The 22,699-nt window shown below is 38.5% G+C and overlaps 1 protein-coding gene and 2 pseudogenes across 2 annotated transcripts in view; all 3 read right to left on the minus strand.

Moving 5' to 3' along the window:
• The window catches only part of MED6 (mediator complex subunit 6), a 48,172-nt gene extending 26,721 nt beyond the window's left edge, over positions 1-21,451 (minus strand). Inside the window, exons 1-8 of one of the 2 annotated variants that reach the window (XM_019969150.2) lie at positions 21,319-21,451; positions 14,657-14,816; positions 13,491-13,582; positions 11,839-11,921; positions 11,432-11,540; positions 9,913-10,028; positions 1,494-1,521; positions 629-1,035 (exon numbers count right to left, since the gene is read on the minus strand). In XM_019969150.2, the coding sequence (XP_019824709.1) occupies positions 905-1,035; positions 1,494-1,521; positions 9,913-10,028; positions 11,432-11,540; positions 11,839-11,921; positions 13,491-13,582; positions 14,657-14,816; positions 21,319-21,340 (741 nt within the window). In that variant the 5' untranslated portion in view covers positions 21,341-21,451 and the 3' untranslated portion in view covers positions 629-904. Of the gene's footprint in view, positions 1-628; positions 1,036-1,493; positions 1,522-9,912; positions 10,029-11,431; positions 11,541-11,838; positions 11,922-13,490; positions 13,583-14,656; positions 14,817-21,318 lie in introns of those variants that run through there. The other variant, XM_019969151.2, reaches the window with a different exon arrangement.
• LOC109564157 (proteasome subunit alpha type-2 pseudogene) lies at positions 3,445-4,939 on the minus strand (annotated as a pseudogene).
• Positions 15,991-17,577, minus strand: LOC139185359 (HIG1 domain family member 1A, mitochondrial pseudogene; annotated as a pseudogene).
• Positions 21,452-22,699: the final 1,248 nt, after the last annotated feature.

Genomic DNA, 22,699 nt, shown 5'->3' on the forward strand with positions numbered 1-22,699 from the left:
CTCAAGAGTCTTCTCCAACACCACAGTTCAAAAGCATCAATTCTTCGGTGCTCAGCCTTCTTCACAGTCCAACTCTCATATCCATACATGACCACTGGAAAAACCATAGCCTTGACTAGACGGACCTTTGTTGGCAAAGTAATGTCTCTGCTTTTGAATATGCTATCTAGGTTGGTCATAACTTTCCTTCCAAGGAGTAAGCGTCTTTTAATAGTGCATACAACAGACAAAACATGATAAAGTAAAACAGTATGAAGAGAAAAATTACAAACTATGGTTTTAAAAATATCTACACATAGGAATTTTCCTGGTGGTCCAGTGGTTAAGACTCCATGCTTCCATGCCACACAGTGAAGCCAAAAAAAAAAAAGAATCTACACATAGAAAAAGAAGACAAGGAAAATTCACAATATTGCTATGGTATTTGTGGGACATTGGTTTCAGTGAATAAGGTTGTTTTCCCTTTATCTTTCACATTGTCAGTAACTTTACTATTTTAATACTGAGGAATATGCAACTAAGAATAGAAAATCAGCTTAGTTACTACTTTAACAAAAATCCTTTGTGTCTGCAAAATGTACCTGGACATATTTCAGAGGGAAAATAGGGGGGGAAAGTCAAGATAAAGTAATTTATACAAATACCTTTATTTTGTTTTTAAACATATATAGCAGTAAACATGTGAGACAGGAAGCTGCTTAAGTCCAGAAGGGAAAAGGTTACAAAAGATACATTAAAAATATTTAGGTTGATAGCATGAGCATCCTTAACATCCTTTCTTAAAGAATAAGCACATTCTATACAAATGATTGTGACAAAGAATTTTAAAGTTCAAGAGCCTGTCACAGTAATGAGGTAAACCGTGGCCAAGAGGAGTCTTGCCAGCTTCTCTCTTCTCCAATACTCACTGGAGTCTCATTCGTTTTTCAGGTGGGCCTTTAGTGCCCACTGTCTGTTGCACATTCTTTGCGGTCTCCTTCTCCTCAGATTTTACAGTCTCTGGTAGAGGTTCTGCCTCTTTCTTTGTCTGATCCACTAGACATCAAAAGCAGATATTTTTTGGAGGGGATGGTGGGTGGAGGGATGAGACCAGTTTAGACAATGGTTAATGTGAATGGTTCAGACTCTCGAATTCACTTAAACTACTTATCCCAAGTTCTAGATTTAGCTGTTTCATCAGGCAGATGTTTAAGAATCAATTCATTTTACCTGGTAAGACCCAAAACCTGGTAATACAAGCAAATTATGATACAACCTCAAGTCACCTCAGCTTTTCCACGCATCCTCAATACCTATTCATCCCACTCCAATTCATCTTTTAAATACTACTATAATTACCACAAAAACACCATCTTTTGGCAATTCAGCAAATCAAAACAAAGGTTAGGAGTAACAAATTACCATTAGAGAGTCTAAAAGGACAAAATGACAATTCATCTCACATGTTATAGTTATTATTTCAAGTTTAGTAAGAGTTATCAGATGAACCATACCTGGGACAGGCTTTTCTCCAGACTTTTGCTGTAAGTTTAAGAGTAGGGGAGGGAGGTGGAGGAAAAGGAGAAAAAAAACAGGGAAGGTTAGCAAAGCTTTCTTCTTCTTGACTTCATAATTTTCATTAAAATTATACCTGCATGCAAATTATATTATAAATTACTTGATGAAGAACTACTATCCATGTACCATAAAAAGTAAACTTATTCTCTACTTCTTAACCCCCAGTTCCAAAAAGACACAAATGTAAAACTAGAACCAAAGAATCAAACATTTAAAAAAAAGAAAAACCTTGAACATCAATAAAGTCCTTTGTGTCTGCACTGAGGCTACAATTTTTTAAAAAGTAGCTAAGGAGAATCCAATGAGAGGGAATAATGGAGCTTTTCAAAACTCCATAGACTTACTTGGTTAGGGGAAACGAGCTATAAGTAAGCAGAATGAAATCTGGATGACTGATTTTTAAAGTTGGCAGGTATCAGAAGTAAAGAAAGAGGTATTTTTCTCTGAATATAAGACTTCTGTTGAGTGAGTACACTATTAGAAATCAAACTGCAGGAAAAAATGACGGGGGCACTAGGAGTCAGGAACAAGGTCAGATCCTTCATTCAGCACAGCAATTCTTAAACGTGAGTGGGCCCTGTCGTCTCTAGGATCTCTTTCCCAAGTTAAATGCTTTAAAACACTTTTCTCCTCCCCCGCTCCTTCTTCGTCCTTAAGGCTCACAACCTACCCTTCACCATCAGCCAAGGAAGGAGTCAACATCCCAAACTCTCTCCCTTCTGCTGCTGCTACTGCTAAGTCACTTCAGTCGTGTCCGACTCTATGCAACCCCATAGATGGCAGCCCACCAGGCTCCCCAGTCCCTGGGATTCTGCAGGCAAGAACACTGGAGTGGCTTGCCATTTCATGCAGACATACATACATGAAAAATACTTCTCTATACTTCCCTGTCATCTCAGAATAAAAGTATTCTAATAGAACACTTAATGCCTCTATTTGTTTTCTGAATTTCCTTCTGAATTTACATGCCCTCCCTAAGCTTTCTTTTCTATTCCTACAACTAAAGGCTTCAAAATTTTCGGTTATCATATGCTCCAGAGTCATGCTGCCCACTGACTACCAACCCACTCCAACTACAAGTTCTGGGAACCACTACACTTAATAAGACCAAAACTGAGTTTTCCATTATTACCCACTGTACAGAAAAGGTTAACACAGAAGGCCTGAGGCTTTGATCCTTAAAAGGGCCAGCTTGGAAGGTTGGCCTTTGACTGGTATCTGGAAACTTGGATTTCAGGAGGGTTCCCACCATTTCCTAACTGATAACAGCAGTTAATTATGCCTAGACTGTATTTACAACGCTGTTTTTGCTTCCTTCAAAGAATGTGGTGGAATTTTGGTATGTGCTAGGTGCGGGGGTGCTAAGTCCCTTCAGTTGTGTCCAACTCTGTGCAACTCTATGAACTATAGTCTGCCAGGCTCCTCTGCCCATGGGATCCTCCAGGTATGAATACTGGAGTGGGTTGCCAGGCCCTTCTCCAGGGGATCTTCCCAACCCAGGGACTGAACCCACATCTCATGTCTCATGCATTCGCCAGGCAGGTTCTTTACCACTAGTGCCACCCGAGAAGCCTACATGTGTTAGGTAAAGGGCACCTGAAAAACCTCCCAAAACCTGGGCACCAAGTCTCTAACAGACTTCCTAGGGCAGAAACATCACAAACACGTTGATGCATTTTCACTGTTGAAACAAAAGAGTATATCCTGTATGACTCTTGGGTTATGGGTTTAAAATAGTGACTGAATACTGGACTATAGAGTTAACAATAAACTCCTTTGTGGAGCATATAAAGTTCTCCTAAATATGACTTTAATCCAATTTTTAAGTCTCATATTTCACCACTCTTCCCTTCATAAAACATATAAAAGTAATCAAACTTCAGAGTATTTTCTGGTTCTTTTTTTTTTTTTTTACAAGTACACTACAGTATAACTGATATGCAAAAACATGGCACATATTTGATATACACAACTTGGTGAGTCTGGACATACACATATACCTGTGATACCATCATCACAATCAAGGTAATAAACATATCCATCACCTCCAAGATTCCTCTTGCTGCTTTAGTTTGGAGTTCTGTGTGTTTGTGTGCATGCACACTAAGAACACTCAACATGAGATCCACCCTCCTAGCAAGTTTTTAAATGCACAACACCGTAATGTCAACTATAAGCAGTATGCTATACAGCCTATCTCTACAACTTATTCATATTCATAGAGCTGTAACTACATCCTTTTTACAACTCCTTATTTTCCTCTTCCTTCATCCTCTGGCAATCACTATAATGTTTCTGCACCTGTAAGTCTGACTACTGAATATTCTGGATACCTCATATAAGTGAAATCATACAGTATTCATCCTTAGGTGACTGACTTATCTCACTTAGCACAATTATCTCCCAGGTTCATCCATGATACCACAAATAGTACAATTTCCTTTTTTTTCTAAGACTGAATGTATGTCTATCCCACAGATTCTTTTTTGGAAGTTAATTTAAGAGTTTATTATGGTGTATAAGTCTCATTTTAAAAACATCAGTCCATCAAACCATGTAGAAATAAGTATGCAAAAAGTCTACAAAACAAAACATACTTTAAACATGTTTAAGTAGAGAAGTTATCTGAAATTCTGGATTTTCAGTCACTTAATTATTTGCATTATTATGCAATGGCAGCCAAATAATCCTTAACTTCAGTTGGGGAAAGCCTCCTAAATCCAGCTTCATTGCAGATTCCAACTTCTATATTATCTTCTGTCATATGCCCTTCAAAGCTTTCCTTTAGGGTTAATATGACTGTATGAATGGCATCTTCAAGTTCCAGATCTTCATTATATCTTTTCTCAAGGAAAGTTTTCCCATTCACATAGTTCTTTCCCATTGCTGTGGCTTTCCAGACAAAGTAAGCTCCAGATGGATCTGACTGAAATAAATATGGCCATCCTTCATTCCAACTACAGATAAGTAAAGAAACTCCAAATGGGCAAACACCATCTGACTGGGTGTATTCCATCATGGAAGCTACTCCCTGGACCAGCTGAGCTCTGGGAATGGGCTCTTGGTAAACGAGACAGCACTGTTGAGCTAGTTTTCAAGCTCTGTGCACAAGTACCCTGTAATCTGGGCCCATGCCACTATACACCAAACCTATATGCTTGGTGACTGGTTCCACTTTGTGGACACTTCGCTCATCATACAGAATGGATTTCTGTTTCTTCTCAGTTGCCAAGACCATGCCACTTGCAGCTTTAATTCCCACTGAAGGAGCTCCTCCAGCTACAGCAGCCAAAGCATATTCTATTTGGACAAGTTTACGAGACGGGCTGAATGTAGTCAGCAAAAAGCTGTAACCACGCTCTGCCACCTTTACCCGAAGACCTTATCCCAGTTTTTTTATCCATTCATCTGTTGATGGACATTATGGCTGCTTCCAGATTTTGGCTATTGTGAATAATGCTAAAATATTCACAATAATTATAAATGTGGGAGTACACATAACTCAGATTTCAAACTATATTACAAAGCCACAGAAACCAAAACAGTATGGTACTGGAATAAAAACAGACACAGAGCAAGGGAACAAAACAGAGCCCAGAAATAAACCCATGTTTATATGGTCAATTTACACCACACACAATAATTAACTCAAATGGATTAAAGACTTGAATGTAAGACCTGAAATCATAAAACTCCCAAAAGAACAGACAGTAAGTTCCCTGACATCAGTCCTGGTGATGCCTTTTTGGGTATGACACCAAAAGCAAACATAAACAAGTGGGACTATATACATCAAACCAAAGAGCTTCTGCACAGCAAAGTAAATCATCAACAAAATGAACAGGCAATCTACAAAATGGAAGGAAATAAGTGCAAATCTCATATCTGGTAAGAAGTTAATATCCAAAATATATAGACAACTTATACAAGTTAACAGCATAAAACAAACACTTCAGTTAAAAACTGGGCAGAGGACCTGAATAGGTATTTTTCCAAAAAAGATACACAGATGGCCAACAGATACATGAGAGGTGCTCAACATCACTAATCATCCAACACAGCACTGTAAAGCAATTACAGTCAAATTTAAAAAAAAAAAAAAAAAAGACAACTGGTGAGAATGTTAAAAAAAAAAAAAGGACGGGAGGAACACTTGTGCACTAGTGATGGAAATCTAGTGTAGCCACTATAGAAAACTGTATGGAGGTTCCCCTAAAAATTAATAACAGAACTACCATATGACCCAGCAATCCCATTTCTGTGTATATATTCAAATGGAGTGAATACAAGATCTTGAACAGTCACCTGCATTCCCACGTTCACTGAAGCACTATTCACAAAAGTTAAGATATAGAAAACAACCTATACATCTGTCAACAGAAAGGATAAAGATGTGATGTGTATGTGTATGTGTGTGAGAGACTTATGCGATACACACACACACTGGAATATTATTCAGCCATGAGAAAGGATATCCTCCCATTTGTGAAAAAATGGATGAACTGAAAGAGTATTATACTAAGTGTTGAATAAGTCAGACAGAGAAAGCCAAATATGGTATCATTTATATGTGGAATCTAAAATATTCAAACTCATAGAGAGAAGAGTGGTTCCCACCAGTGGTTGAGGGAGTGGGGGAAATGGGGAGATGCTGGTCAAAGGTAAAAGATGAAGTAAATTCTGGGAATCTAATGTGCAACTTGGTGATTACTGCTAGTATTACTGTAGTATATATTTGAAAGTTGCTAAGAGTAAGGAGATCAAACCAGTCAATCCTAAAGGAAATCAACTCTGAACATTCATTAGAAGGACGATGCTGAAGCTGAAGCTCCAAAACTTTGGCCACCTGATGTGAAGAGCCGACTCACTGGAAAAGACCCTGATGCAGCAAAAGACTGAAGGCAGGAAAAGAAGGGGACAACAGAGGATGAGACGGTTGGATGGCATCACTGATTCAATGGACAAGAGTTTGAACAAACTCCAGGAGACAGTAAAAGACAGGGAAGCCTGGAGTGCTGTAGTCCATGGGGTTGCAAAGAGTCAGACATGACTGAGTGACTGAACAAGAGAGTAAAACTTAAATGAACTCACCATAAAAAAGAAATAGTAATTATGTGACATAACAGAGGTATTAGCTAATGCTATGGTAGTAATCATTTTGCAATATATAAGTGTATCAAATCCACAAGTTGTACATGTTAAACTTACACAACATTGTACACCAGTTATATCTCAATAAAGCTGATAATAAAAAGTTTATCCCTGACTGTTTTTTGATGCTATTTTAAATGGAATTTTCTTGCTACTTTTACTGATAGTTTGTTGTTAGAATATAGACATGCAACTGATTTTTGGGTATTGATTTTATACCCTGAAACTTCACTGAATTCATGTATTGGTTCTAACAGTTTTTTAATGGAGCCATTAGGGTTTGCTATGCAAGCAAACAATTTTACTCCTTTCCTATCTGAATCCCTTTATTTTTTTGTTGGCTATTTCTCTAGCTAGGCCTTCTAATACTGTGTTGCATAGAAGTATGGAGAATGTAATCTTGGTCTTGTTTTTCATCCTAAGAGAAAACGCTTTGTTCTTCCCGACTGAATACGATAGCTGTAGGTCTCTTACAAATGGCTTTTATTATGTTGAGGTATGTTCCTTTCATACCTTTGTTTTTACCGTAACAGGATATTGAATTTTCCCAAATGCTTCTTCTGCATCTACTGAGATGATTATGGGATTTTTATTCTTCATCCTGATAATGTAGTGTATTATAATGATTGATTTTGGTTTGTTGAACCATCTCTGCATCCCAGGGATAAATCCCACTTGATCATGATATATGATCCTCTTAATGGGCTACTGTATTTAATTTGCTAGTATTTCATTGAGAATTTTTGCACGTATTTTTACTAGGAGTATTGGTCTGCAGTTTTCTTGTCTTGTAGTGTCTGTGTCTTTGGTATCAGAGCAATGCTGGCCTCATAAAATGAATCTGGAAATGTTCCCTTCTCTTCAGTTTTTTTGAAGAGTCTGAGAATGGTGTTAATTCTCTTTAAATGTTTGGCAGAATTCACCCATGAAGTCATCTCTTCCTGGACTTTTCTTTGTTGGGAGGTTTAAGATTACTGATTCAGTTCTCCTTACTCATTATTGGTCTGTTCGGATTGTCTATTTCTTAATGAGTCAGTCTTTGGTAGGTCATGTATCAAGGAATTTCTTATAGGTTAACCAATTTCTTGGCATATAAACTGTTTACAGTAGTCTCTTAAGATCATTTTATTTCCATGGCTTCAGCAGTAATGTCTCAAATTTTACTTGAGTCTTTTTTGTTAGTCTAGCTAAAATTTAGTCAATTTTATCTTTTGAAAACACCAGCTCTTAGTTCCTTTGCCTTGTTGTTGTTTGCTTGTTTTTTAAATTGAAGTATAGTTGATTTAAAATGTTGTGTTAGTTTCTGGTGTACCATTGATTCTTTTCTATTATTTTTCTAGTCTCTATCAGTAGAAGTTAAACAACACACTCCTGAACAACCAATAGGCCAAAGAAAGAATAAAAAAGGAGAATCAGAAATTATATGGAGAGAAAGGAAATTGAAAACATAACATATCAGAATTTACAGGACAGCAAAAGAAGTACTATGAGGAAAGTTTACAGTGATAAAACCCTTCATTAAAAAGAAGGAAATATCTTGAAAAATATAACTTTCCACCTCAGGAAATTAGCAAAAGAACAAACAAGGGATTTTCTTGGTTTCTGAGTATATTTTCATCAATAATTTTTCATGTTTTTTGTTTTGCATTTTCCATTTCCCTTTTCTAAATCAGCACTGCACCCCCCCCCAAAAAAAATGTGAGCCACAAATGCAACTATATATGTCATTTTAAATTTTCTAGTAGTCACATTTTCAGAAACAGATGAACTTTAATATTTTTAACCAAATGTATTTCAAATAGTATTCTACACATATAACCAATATTTTTAAACTAGATATTTTATACATACTTTTATGTACTAAGTCCTTGAACCCAGTATGTCTTCCACACATATCACAACTCACTATGGACTAGGCGTGTTTCAAATGCACAACAGCCACATGTGCTGAGGGTCTACTGTACTGTGTAGGTCTAGAGGTTCTGCCTCCACCATTCCTAGTATATACTATGTACTCAGAGAATGAATGGTCAGCCACACCTAATCTCTTACACTCTGTAGTCACGACTCAGTATCTTACATACAGCTGTAATTCACTGATTTATTTATTCAACACACATTGTTTCACCTTCAAGTGCAATTCATGAGATTTCTCTAGACTGACTTTTCTGAATTCCAACTGGGCCTCTGCTGCCTTCAGTACCATATCACCATTCCAACAGCACATTTCATCCAGTAGAGTCAAAGAAGGGGGAACGGGAGGTCTGTTCTAAAATCATCTCAGGGTGTGAAAACTCTCAATCAGAAACTACCCTTGAAAATCTCTTAAATAGGCCCTCAACAAGAAAAACAGTATCTATGACCTTAAGTCTAAGTATCTAAGTTGTATCCAACTCTTGCGACCCCATGGACTGTAGCCCACCAGGCTCCTCTGTCCATGGGATTCTCCAGGCAAGAATACTGGAGTGGGTTGCCATTTCCTTCACCAGGGGATCTTCCTGACCTGGGATTGAACCTAGGTCTCCTGCATTGCAAGCCAATTCTTTACCAACCAAGCTATGAGGGAACCCCATCTATGACCTTGTGTGTATATAATCCTGTAAAGACAAATAAGAGCTGAGACAAATCGTGAGAATAACATGTTCACATATTCCATTTCACACCTACTTCTCTGCCAAAGCTCATTCAGTAGACCTGCTATTGCTGTTGGAATACCCAAAATGACATAATAAAATTCATTTTAATTTCAACACCAGAACGACATAAGCCTATTTATTTTTACTCCTGCCTCCTCCATTTGTTATGCAAAACCCTCCACATCAAATGTGCTATTGTGTTACAAAAGTTTAAACTATTCTATCATTTAACGACTTATATATCCACTATATTCAGGCTAGAAGGTAGCATACAGCATGACAGCATGAGTTCCAAATTCTAGTTTTGTTACCAACACTTTCAGCAACCTTCTGAATATATTATCTATAAGCAGGCCTCACAGTCTGTGAGGATTCCATAAGGAATTAAACTTCAGAGCACAGAATAGTATTAATTAGATTCCCTTTACCCGTTTTTTCCATTAAGTCCTTGAAAAACTTTCAATTCAGAGTTTTTATGTTTAGATCACATCCGAAACAGTTTTTAATTAAAAATTAAAATGTCAGGAAAAAGTGTTGAATCAAAATTAACCACATGTATTCTCATTACCTGCACAAATTTGGGTGGAAATTTTTGTCTAAGATCTAGGAGCAAAGCATCCACACGCTGTCTCTGGAAAATAGAACTTGGTTCTTCTTTCCTTTTGACTTTAGGTTTGACTTTATCTATTAAAATATGAAGTCCAAATCAAAACACTAATTACTTTGGTGCCTTATATTTCACAAATCTTTGTCTGCCACAAATATATTCAAATTTCATTTTTTTTAATGGCTGCTATTCCAAAGGCAATCCCCCCAAATACATTAAACATAGCATAAGGACAGAAGCATTCAAACTCCCTCTCTGAAATGAGGTTAAAATTCTAACATTTAAAAAGCTGACATATCTTTTAAAGATATTTCAGTTTTAGCATGGATAGACACTGTTCTTATGTTTTCATAATAATTATGAAATAAATAATTATGAAAAACTTTAAGGCTACATTTTCCATAATTATCTAACACATTCTGATTATGTCTGAAACTATCTTATGTTTACTTTAAGTGTATTAAATTTGTTTTTCCCACAAAACCTAATAGGCACAAATGGAAAATGTAATTTTCATAAACTTAAGTTACCATACTCAATTATGAAGACTATAATCCACTAAAAATCAGGACAAACCAGACAACAAAAGATCATGAAGAGAAAAAAGAACTTACAAGAGAAATTCTGAAATTAATCACATGTGGGCGTTTCCCTGGGAGGGGAATATGCTGTGGGTTGTCTCTAAAGGAAGCGTTCCAGTTAAGTTTTACTTCAAATACTTAATTAGGGGAAAGAGCTCGTGGGAGAAGTTTATTCAACTCATGCAAACTTTCCTAAGTCAAATGTTGTCGCCAGCACCTACTATCAAGAATAAATACAACCACATCTCAAAGACCCTTTATTCCACGGGTCTGAATTTTATTTCAAGGCTACCTTTTCCATAGTAATTCATCCTAAGTTGCTATTTCTCTAAAGAGAAATGCAGAATATAGGTATACTGCTGTAGATATGTTTCTAGAAGTATTTTTATTGGCAAAATATGGTACAGAACAAGGAGTGGATTAGCAGCTATGGAAACTAGACACCTAGCATCACAACAAGTGGTCATATGGAAAAATCAGAAACAGACTGGTAATGGAGATATGGCTTTAAGAGCATCTCCCCTAGTTCAAAGACTCAGATTTAGGTTCCGGGCTTCAAGATGACTCAAGAGTTAAGAAAGAAGGAAATATCATCATTACTCTTTCCTCATCATGATTTCCCGTATGTTTTCTAAATATTTTAAAACCTTGAATCAACTTATCAATGACGTCACTTACCAAAGAGATTAAAATTTATACCTGCTGTTGCTATGGGAATGCTATGACTACCACATCTAGTTGCAAGAAACCTAGCTCTGACAATGTTATCATCCTATGAAATTTTCCTATTAGAGGTAAAACACACCAAGAAATCACTGATAGCCATTTTTCGAAAGAAAAACAGCTTCATCCTCCGAGTAACAAAAAGTGTTTTAGGAGGGTCCAGGTGTCCCACCTACCTTGCTCTTCGTGATCTTTGAAGTGCCACCAATACCCTTTGGAAGGGTGATATCGACAGTATGACATAGCTTCATCAAAAGCTGACTGAATGCCATGCACTGCAGTAAGCTGATAAAGGGAAAACCAATTTTGAACTTTTCATCAGTCATCCATAATTTACAAAGTAACTACACAGTATTACATGTGCAAAGACAGTAATTCTTCTGTTTTTCAGAACCTGAATCACTATGTATCTGGGGCTGTGGTATATACTTTGAACATGGAGCTGGCCCACAGGAAGCAATGCTTAAGACATTCTAATGGTCAACACTTTATTCCAAGGGAGAGGAGTTCCTGTTTAATTCTTGGAAGAAGGTAGTTCAGCTAGAAGTTTTCTGTAATGTTTAAAGAATGTAAAGACACTTACCACTCTAGAGTTTATAACTGACCCCAAGTCTGGTGCCTGATAGATCACTCCAGCAATAATATAGTAATCAGCCAGTGGGATAACTAAGGCAGTGGGAGAAACAAACGTTTATTAATACAGCTATGCACACAAACTGCTAAATACACTTCCTTAAGAACTAAAGTTTGACGTTTTCCCATTTTAAAGCTTAAGGTGGGATTTGCCAATTCCTGTTTTTGTAAATAAAGTTATTTAGAAAAATCACCACACCCCTTCATGTGCATCATTATCTAAGGCTGCTACAGCACTAGTGGAGTAGTCTCAGAGACCATGAGGCCCACAAAGCCTAAATACTTAGTCTTTGTGATGTGGACCATCACAGAAGTGTGCTAACTTTTGCTCTAGGAGCAGTGCTTCTTAAACTTACTGATCATCTGAATCATCTGAGTGTCTTGTTAAAATTAGACTCTGAGTAGTAACGACAATGCATTGCTAACAAATTCCTAAGTGATCCAATGCTGCTGTCAGTCAACCACATTTTGGGGAATAAGACCTTAGAGCACGAGGATGAAGGTATCAGACGCACTCAACTTGGTTCTGTGCTCCAGTCCAAAGTTCTAAGGAATAAAACAGCTGCGAGTGAGGCTGGTGTCATCGTGGGTCACTTCTGTACCTGGAATCCTTCTATCATGGAAACTGTGTCCCTGGGGAGGGACTCTGATCTTTGATTTTGAAAGTTAGTTTGGATTCTTGACTCTGGAACCACAACTTCATTAGCAAAGTCATTCTCTGGAATCAACACCAGGGTGAAGGTTGTTCCCAAAGGTCTTGAAGAGAATATGTGATTTAGGAGATGTAGCTGATCATCTCTGGAATGAGTGACTAGCTCTTTGATTCAAAATCAAGTCTGAATTCTATACTCTCCATACGATTTCTAAAGCAAGTTTTTATTTGGTAACATAACCCAAAGATCGGAGAAGGCAATGGCACCCCACTCCAGCACTCTTGCCTGGAAAATCCCATGGACGGAGGAGCCTGGTGGGCCGCAGTCCATGGGGTCGATAAGAGTCGGACACGACTGAGCGACTTCACTTTCACTTTCATGCACTGGAGAAGGAAATGGCAACCCACTCCAGTGTTCTTGCCTGGAGAATCCCAGGGACGGGGGAGCCTGGTGTGCTGCCGTCTATGGGGTCGCACAGAGTCGGACACGACTGAAGCGACTTAGCAGCAGCAGCAGCAGCAACCCAAAGAAGACTTTTGGTTCAATGTGTCGATGACGGTTTTCAACTGATCTTTTATGAATCTGGTGCAACTGCATCTACCAGGAATTAAACATGATTTCCTTCTGAGAGACTAGAATTTTGACAGGCATGTAGAGGATGTAGAGGATGTCTACATGATCAGCCCTCAATAAAAATTCTGGACTTAAGAGTCTCTAAGGGTCTTCCCTGAGCAGACATCTTATGCATGTGGGGGTGCATTTCACTACTGGAGGGAGGGTGGACTTGGTGTGGCCCCTCACAGAAGGGAAAGCATGGGAAGCCTACACATGGATTCCTATAGATCCCTAAAACAGAACCCAATCCAAAAACATAAGAACATACAGCTCAGGAGTCAATATATCATGGTATTTTAAGAAGAAAATAATACCTGAAGTTTACACATTTTACCTTGAGTAGGGGACTGCCGCTGTTGCTTCCGAATGATAAAAAGAATGGGCTCTTGAGCGTGTAAAAGGATGTATTCCACTCCAACCATCTGACTGAAAACAGGAGACAAAAATTCAGAGATCTATGAATGCCCTACAAACAATTCTGCAGAACATTCAATTATATAAAAGCAGAGCAACATTGTAAATAGGATAAAACTGCCTATGTGTGATAATAAAAACTGGCTGTTCAATAAAACTGGCTGTTTTTCCCAGGTAGGTGGAGCACAGATAAAGTAAGATTTGGTTTTTAAACAACAATAAAATTTCTCTATAAAAATTCATGATGAACTTGTGTTAAGAGTATTTTCAGTCATGAAAGTACACTGAACTTACATTTCAAAAAAGGCAACTAAAATACCCACGATGCATCTTGACCAAAGAGATCTACAAATATATATAAAATATTAAAATATACATGAACACTGTATCTGTCCTAATTATATATCTCTACTATATATTCTACCCAACCAGAAAACATCAAACCTTATCCTCACCTCCAACAAATTTTCTTCTGACATACTATATTTAAAAGCAACATCAAGATGCTTCAGTAAATGTACATATTTACCTCACAACGAAAGCTATTTAAAATACAAGAAATTTAATTACCTGGAATCCACGCTCCCCATGTTTAGCTGACAGATGAAAAACTCTATTACCCAGTTGTTTCAGAAACTTTTGTATCAGTAATAAATTCTTAACTATTTAGCATCTGAAGTCTGAAGAATCTTGCTTTGTATTTGTATGGCTAAAATTTTACTTGTCATACAAAAAAAAATGTTCTATAAACGGCACTATGGATTAAGACATTAAATTAGATGTAGAGGAGATAATAAATACAGTTACCTGGTTAAGGACAACAGAGCTGCATTGTTAAAATCAATGACATCTACATCTAAACTTCATACTGCATTTTAAATGGACTATAATATAGGAAGTTATAAAGAAAAGACTTCCTAGGTTACAAGTGACTACTAATAATTCTTTTGCATGTCAAACTTGTACAAACAAAACTCCGGTTCTTCCAAAACTTCTACTCTGTACTTCATGATCCACAGCTGGAAAGAAATATTCATTACAAAATCTGTAGCTGGCAAAGATGCTACCTTCTTACTAATAACTTACTTTAAGTGCTCTAAAGTTAGCCTCTGCATTTTGACCACTTCGTTATTACATGTCCTGTCATAAAAAGGATTACTTCTTTCTGAAAAATAATCCAGGACACTTCCACTGTTCAAAATAGGGATCCAGGAACTGTCAACCCAAGAGATTCCCAGCAGATTATCTTTAAAAAAAAAGAAACAAAATGATAAAGGATGAGAAAAGAGAAAAAAATCCAATCCAACAAACATTTATTATGCATATAACATAGGAGGCACTATGAATATAAGAATGTCATGGATCCTAAACTATATACCCTCACAGTCTAACAGAAGTGATAAGTATGCAAGAAAACAATGATAACACAACATTAAGAACTATAATAAAGATGTGAATAAATATATTATGGGAGCACAGTGGAGCGAGCAGAATACCTCACCTGAGGAAGAGAAATGACTTTTCCTGGGGTGAGGAGAAGGTGGGTTTTAGCAGGTGAGTTTTTTTTGTGTGTGTGTGTGTTCATTTACTTTGATAACACTACATTTACCATGTTATCACCATGGAATGTAAATTCAGGTTAGACGAGAATTCACAAGTACAACAAAGCATTCTGTGATATACCAAAGTTTGTATAATGTCTGACCAAACCAGCTTGCTCATCAATGACTTCCATTGTAGGGATTTTATTTAGTTGATGATACTTTTGGAGAAAATAAACATACTGCACACATTTAAAAAGTGTTTTTCATTTACCTTTGCATTAGCACTTAAAATACATGTTTCAAAATAATTTAAAATTATTCTAATATAACAGCAGCAAAATATAATTCTGCAATTTACTAAAGAGCTAAAAGGGATCCACAAGTTAAGTTACTCTCATGTTTATGATTCTAAAATAAATACTACTTCAAAGTGGCTCTGTTACCAGCTTTTTAGTTTTGGTTTAAAAACACACACAGACTTGCAGGGAGGTCTATAATGTTGTATTCCATGCACTGTTCTGAAAGGGTTCCTCAAGAGCCAACCAGCCCTTAAAACAGTACTCAGTCCACAAGGCCGTCAGAAAGTTACATTAACTGGGGTAAACAGGATTCCTACATTACATCAAAAGCATACGATATTCTGCAGCAACTGGGAGCATTTTCAGGATTGGCATGTTGTCTTCTTTAGAACTAATTTCAACAGAAGAGTTTAAGAAGGTGGACAGGTACCACTATCAAGTGTATTTAAAAGTGACATGTTTCTTTTGTGCTGGTCTGACTCCCCTGAATGACCTAGCTAGTGAACTAGTCACCAGTAACTTGGTCACCAGGCAAATCAAGCCTGCAAGAAAGGAAGCCAATTTTCAAATTACCATGTTCTTGTCTGACCCAAACAATTTATTTTCAGCATAAACATATAACCTCAATATGAGATGTCTAACTAAAGCAAGCACCACCAAGACGACCAAGACAGCATCTCCTCTTCTAAGGTTTAGGTTTCCCCCAGAATTCTTGATACAGGGAATAGCCCATACCAAGAGTCATTGCTCCCACAACAAAGCCTTGGGCTGCCACACGCATGTGGATCAGGTGAACAGACATTTTAGTATGTCCCCTGCTCTTCAATCTATATAATCCATATGCAACAACTGCTGCAAAACCTGCCATTCCAATGGGGACAAATGGTGCCTCTCTAGCTTTTCGGATAAGTTTAGATCCCTGATCTTCATCATATGAAGAAAGAGAAATATCTGTGTCGCTTGACATAGTGATTGAAGACTCTTCAGACAACTTCAAGACGTTTCAGGTTCCTACCGTATTCTCAGCAGGTGAGTTTTAACACGATATGTTAAAGAATAGATAGAGGCTCACCATGGAGAAAAGAGAAGCAAAGCCAATTCCAAGCAGAGAGAATGTAAATACAAAGGTAGGGAAATATAAAAATACATGATTAAAGGTTTAGGTGAAGAAATTTTAAGACTTGAAATCTAGAGAAGTCTTCATTGGAAATCCTGAGTTTTTATAATGCTGGCAACTAATTCAAAAATTTTCAAACAATACTCATGTCAAAGAAAACACATCCACTGTCACTAGTCTGAGATCTTCCAGTTAAAGAGACAGAAATAAGTTAGGAAGCTATTATTATAGATGAGATAATAATGATGTAAAGGGGGCAAATGAAAAGTTGAATGCCCTTAATTACAGCCATACAATGTCATATTTTAAAGAATTAAACCTTCAATTTTTCAAAATGGAAAAAGAAAAAGACAGACATGGAAAGTAGGGCTAGACAGCTTTAATTGAGCTTTTACTGGTTAACAGCTACAATGTTTCCTAACACCGACAGTACCAAGTCCCACTAGGTGTTAAGTCATGGATGTCAAACTGCCTATATAATACTGGTTGAAGGAGGTAGAACTGAAAACTTCAATCTCTTCTAAACTGTATTTCTGGCATCTATAAAGAAATCAGACCTAATTCAAGGTGACAAGCAATTTAGAGGAAAATGAATCAAATTGAAAAAGCAATTACACAAAGGTAAAACATGCTGTGTACATTATAAAGTAAAGGAAGAATAGATGAAGCATGTTAATGACCAAATAATCAGTAGAAATCACTGAGATAGCCCATCATAAATGGACCATGCCATAAACAAATATTTAACAGGCCAGGAAAAAACATTTTCAGAAAAAGAAAGGTTTTCCAATGAAAAACAACTAAAGATAATCATTATTTTCAGCTTTAAACACTACAGTTACTAAAGTTGTTTTCCTTAAACTTTCTCACACTTTTCTTTTTTATTTACTTAGGTACAATTATATAAAAGCATTTGCAGAAGAACAATTTGAGGTTGGTTTCTCCTTTACATAGTAACTATGTCTATATGGTGTTATAAGTTATCACAAACCATTATAGTATCACAGATCATTTCAGCATAGGCAGAAAAATAATCTGCAGAAGCAAATAAATGTATAATTATAGATTCTTCCTATCCACAATTATGGAGTGTTAATAGACATGGGCATGAGGCGATGAGGGCCTAGTGGAAGGCAATGGCAATATACAGCAAGATAAAAACAAAAGAAACATTTCTAGGAGGGAAAATAGACAATTTTCTGAATGACCAATTATAAAGTCAGCGAGCTCGCTGCTGCTGCTGCTTCGAAGCCGCTTCAGTCGTGTTCGACTCTGTGCGACCCCATAGAGGGCAGCCCACCAGGCTTCCCTGGGATTCTCCAGGCAAGCACACTGGAGTGGGTTGCCATTTCCTTCTTCAATGCATGAAAGTGAAAAGTGAAAGTGAAGTCTCTCAGTCATGTCCGACTCTTAGCAACCCCATGGACTGCAGCCCACCAGGCTCCTCCGTCCACGGGATTTTCCAGGCAAGAGTAGTGGAGTGGGGTGCTATTGCCTTCTCCGGTCAGCGAGCTTAGGAACCAGTAAATGATTTATGAAGGTGTAATGAATTCAGCTTGAATACACTGAGTTTACATATGGAATCAGACTCTCAGAATTAGGAAAAATTACAAATGTCATCTGATCCAAGTGACTGTTCAGTTAATTCTCTCTACAATTTTCTTCACCTGGCTGTTTCTTGATCAGCAATTTTATGTCATATTTTCCTCATTTAGTAAACTAGTCAAAGATAAAAAGTAAGGTGAGTATGACCTGGAAATAAATACAGAGAACAGTATTTTCCACTTTTGAACACTAACAGTACAGACACTAACTACTTTACCCAATAACTCAAGATTGGTACTATTATTAATATTAGTTTACAAAAGAAAAACCTGAAATACAGCAAGGTTAACTCGTCAAGGTCACAGAACCACTAAATGGTAGACTTGAGATTTGAAACCAGGCAGCTCAGCTCCAGAACCCACACACCTCTACACTTGGCGGCCTCAAAATCAAAATACTGAGTCAGGAGAATTTCTGAGAGAAGTCAGGGCTGATACCACAGATTTTGAGACCACTAGTAGAACAACAAGTGCTGTCCTGTAGAAGAGGTAGTCTAATCAAATTCATTTCCTCTTCTCCACTCCTTTTGCCAGTATCACATCTAATCTACCAAGTGTCACTTGGACAGCAGCCTCCTTAAGGGGCTTCCTGTCTCCAGATCTTCTCTCAATCCTATTCAGCCTTAAAAATGCCACTTATACGTTTAAAAAAAAAAAAAAAAAGATTGATTTTATTATTTTTGGCTCTGCTGGGTCTCTGTTGCTGTGAGCGGGCTTTAGAGCAGGGGCTATGTTTGCTGCGGTGCATAGGCTTCTCACTACAGTGGCTTCTTTGTTGCAAAGCACGCTAGCCCACTAGCTGTGGCCCATGGGCTTAGTTAGTTGCCCCATGGCATGTGGAATTTTCCCAGACCAGAGATCAAACCTGTATCCCCTGGACTGGCAGGCAAATCATTAACCACTCGACCACCGGGGAAGCCCAACTTGTACATTTTTGAGTGAGAGCTGCATAATACGTCATGATATTCTATGCAAAATTTAATTACGTCACTTCTTATTTAAAGAACAGCAGTGCACCTACAGTCTAAAAGAACAAGGTCCAAATTCTTTAACATGGCATTTCACAATCTAGCTCCACTATTCCTACTTTACTGCCCACAATTCACCATCACACAGCTGAATGGCACAAGGAAAAAGCAGTGACAACTATAGGACTTCAGGCGAGTTAACCTCCCCACGCCTTACTTTTCTCATCTATAAAACAAGGATTATTATGTATGTAAAAGGTTTAGTACATTATAAAAATCCCGTGTCAATTTGATGATGATGGTGGTAGTGCTGATAGTCAATTTCATTTAAGATTAATATGACTGACCTTATTTCTGGCTTAACCAAGGCTAGCCTAGTTTGGGCCTCTTTTTTCTTTTTTTTCTAGTTTATACACTTTTTTGGAAAAAATAGAAACCTCTTTCTCAAAAGGGTATAGGTTTACCAGAAAATTCAAAGGGTCAAGTTAGATTAAACTCATTTCAAATGTTACTAATTTCTGCAAAGTCTTTCTCCAGTTTGCAAGGGAGAAATAATGGTTTCTTTCTCTATGTTCTCATAGCAGTTTCTATATACTTCAATTATTAATTATTAATAACCCACAAATACAAATGTGTTCCTATTAAATGATGACTTTTTAAGAAACTGGGGCTGTGGGTTACTAATCAAAACTAGCACAGGATCTGACTGGTAAGAGTTAGAAAAAGTTTATTAATTCATGATTAAGGGCTAAAGGTAAGTTACTCTACTGGTCATAAATTTACACATACTCCAGTATCCAAAGATGTTCGTTTACAAAATAGTTAACTGGGTGGTGTGTGGCTGTAAAATAGAATACCTTAGCTCTCCCACATAGAAACTACCTAAGACCACAGCCCAATAAAGAGAATACACTACCAAAACAAGCAGACTCCAACTACTACTTACCATCTCCACTGTTACCACCCTAGTCTGAGCTATCCCCAAATCCCCATTCATTACAAAAATGGCCTTCTAACTAGCCTCCCTAATTTCACCATTGCTCTCCTACACTGTTCTCAGCAGCCAAGGTGATCATAAGAAAAAGTAAGTTACATTATGTTCATCCTCTTTGGTCTGAACCCTCCAGTGGTTCTCCGTTTTTACTCAGAGGAAAAGCCAAAGACCTTACAACAGCCTACAATTCCTATATGACCACATCACCAATTCTCTCTGACCTCCTCTACTTCAGGCCTCCTCACTCACCCGGCTTCAGCCATACTGGCATCCTTGCTGTTCTGACACACCAGACACATTCCCACCTTAAGAGTCTCTGCAATGGCCTTAACAAATCTAAATAAAAAGTGAAAGTCGCTCAGTCGTGTCCGACTCTTTGCGACCCCATGGACTATACAGTCCATGGAATTCTCCCGGCCAGAATAATGGAGTGGGTGGGTAGCCTTTCCCTTCTCCAGCGGATCTTCCCAACCCAGGGATCGAACCAGTTCTCCCGCTTGGCAGGTGGATTCTTTACCAGCTGAGCCACAGGGAAGTCTAAAGTTATGAAGACTAAAGTCTGATAGACTTTTTATTTTTTATTCAATTGCAAGCGAGAGCGTGTTAACATGGCCCTAACAAAGCTCTCTGACAACAAGCGAGTAATGAAATTAGGTACTTGATATTCTCACTTATAATGAAAGAAAAACATATAGTAAGCATTATTCAGAAATGCTGAAGATCACTAGACATTTTGACAATATATAAGTGACAATATATTTGCAATGCATGTGCCAGACTCCAATTTGGTCAATAAAGAAAAAGGAATATCAAACGTCAGGATTAAGGCGGCCCCCAGGCCAAGTTCCAAGGATGAACCAAACCCTGTCGGCGGCTCATTACCCCACCCGCTTCTCTATCCAAAGGCCGTTCCTTCACCCGGATAGAGAGCCCCAGCCAATACTGATGGAGAGATATGTATGTAGAACAACACCGCAGCTATCAGGGCTCAAAGCCCAGGGCTTCTTCCAACCCCCTTCTTTTTAACGTTTCTAAGACTCCTGAAGAACTGCGAAAATCTAGGCGGTTTTCCGCCAGATTAGAGCTTCGAGTCGTTCAGAAAAAAACAATCACAAGAGCTTGGCAGACATCATAAAGGAACCAGAATTTTGCCCTCAAGAGCTATAAATCCCTAAACCAGGCCCCAGACAATCAGAAAACAAAGGATGATAACACAGGTTACCTCGGATATCCACCGCCGCCATAACTCCGAAAGCGTTCTCAGGCCCTTCTTCCGGCGCAGAGAAAACGTCACAACTCAGAGACGAAAGAGGCTGCAGAGCGAGCGGAAGAACGTTGAGGAGGAACCAAAAGAGGGCGAGGCGAACAGAAGAGGGGGTGGAGCGGCGACGGGAGAGGGCGGGACTCAGACCGAGTGGGCGGGGCTAGGAGGCGGAGTGGGGAGGGGAGGAGGGGATGGGAGAGCCTTGCTGGAAAGAGCTGCTGCTCCTGCTGGATCGCTTCAGTCGTGTCCGACTCTCTGCGACCCCATAGACGGCAGCCCACCAGGCTCCCCCGTCCCTGGGATTCTCCAGGCAAGAGTACTGGAGTGGGGTTCCATTTCCTTGTCCAATGCATGAAAGTGAAAAGTGAAGGTGAAGTCGCTCAGTCGTGTTCGACTCTTAGCGACCCCATGGACTCCAGCCTACCAGGCTCTTCCGTCCGTGGGATTTTCCAGGCAAGAGTACTGGAGTGGGTTGACATTTCCTTCTCCATGCTGGAAAGAGAGAGCAGATTCAAAGAAAGGAGAGGTAGAAGCAGGAGATGCTATCGGGTTAAAAGTTTGAAGACTTTGAGAAAAAAGGGACTGAGCAGAGGCCTGCCCAACGCCCATCTCTGAGGGATTCGAAAATTCCACCTTGATCTGTGATAGTTTTAAAAAGACAAATTCTGATTGTGCAGAATTGGGGGTGGTAACATTTTTAATTTTAAAAACTGTTGCTGGCGTATTCAGTGAACTGCTCAGTTTAGGAGCCACTGTACTGTTGTTAGTCGCTCAGTTGTGTTAGTTTCTTTGCGACCCCGTGGACTATAGCTTGTCAGGATCCTCTGTCAATGGCGATTCTCCAGGCAAGAATACTGGAGTGGGTTGCCACGCCCTCTTCCGGATCTTCCCAACCCGGGGATCGAACCCAGGTCTCCCACATTGCAGTCAGATTCTTTACGGTCTGAGCCACCAGGGAAGCCCAAGGATATTGTAGTGGGTAGCCTATCCCTTCTTCAGGGGATTTTTCCCACCCAGGGATCAAACCAGGATCTCCTACATTGAAAGTGGATTCTTTACCATCTGAGCTACCGGGGAAGCCCTTAGGGGCCACTGACCATTCTATTTTTCACCCCACCTCAAGTGTGGGGATCTGACAGGACTAAGCAGGAGGAATTTGACAGCTATTAGATTTATGTAACTAAGCCCATTAAGAGTCTAAACCTATTACATACCTTTGAGACAAAATTTTCACAAGACAAGGCTTCCAGCACAAAACATTAACAAGAAAGGGAATACCCTGGGTCCCTGAGTAAAGACTTAGTGTCCAAATTCTGGGTAATCTGGGCTAAATAGCAAG

Source organism: Bos indicus, chromosome 10 (genome assembly GCF_029378745.1).
Source record: "Bos indicus isolate NIAB-ARS_2022 breed Sahiwal x Tharparkar chromosome 10, NIAB-ARS_B.indTharparkar_mat_pri_1.0, whole genome shotgun sequence".
NCBI classification, from domain to species: Eukaryota; Metazoa; Chordata; class Mammalia; order Artiodactyla; family Bovidae; genus Bos; species Bos indicus.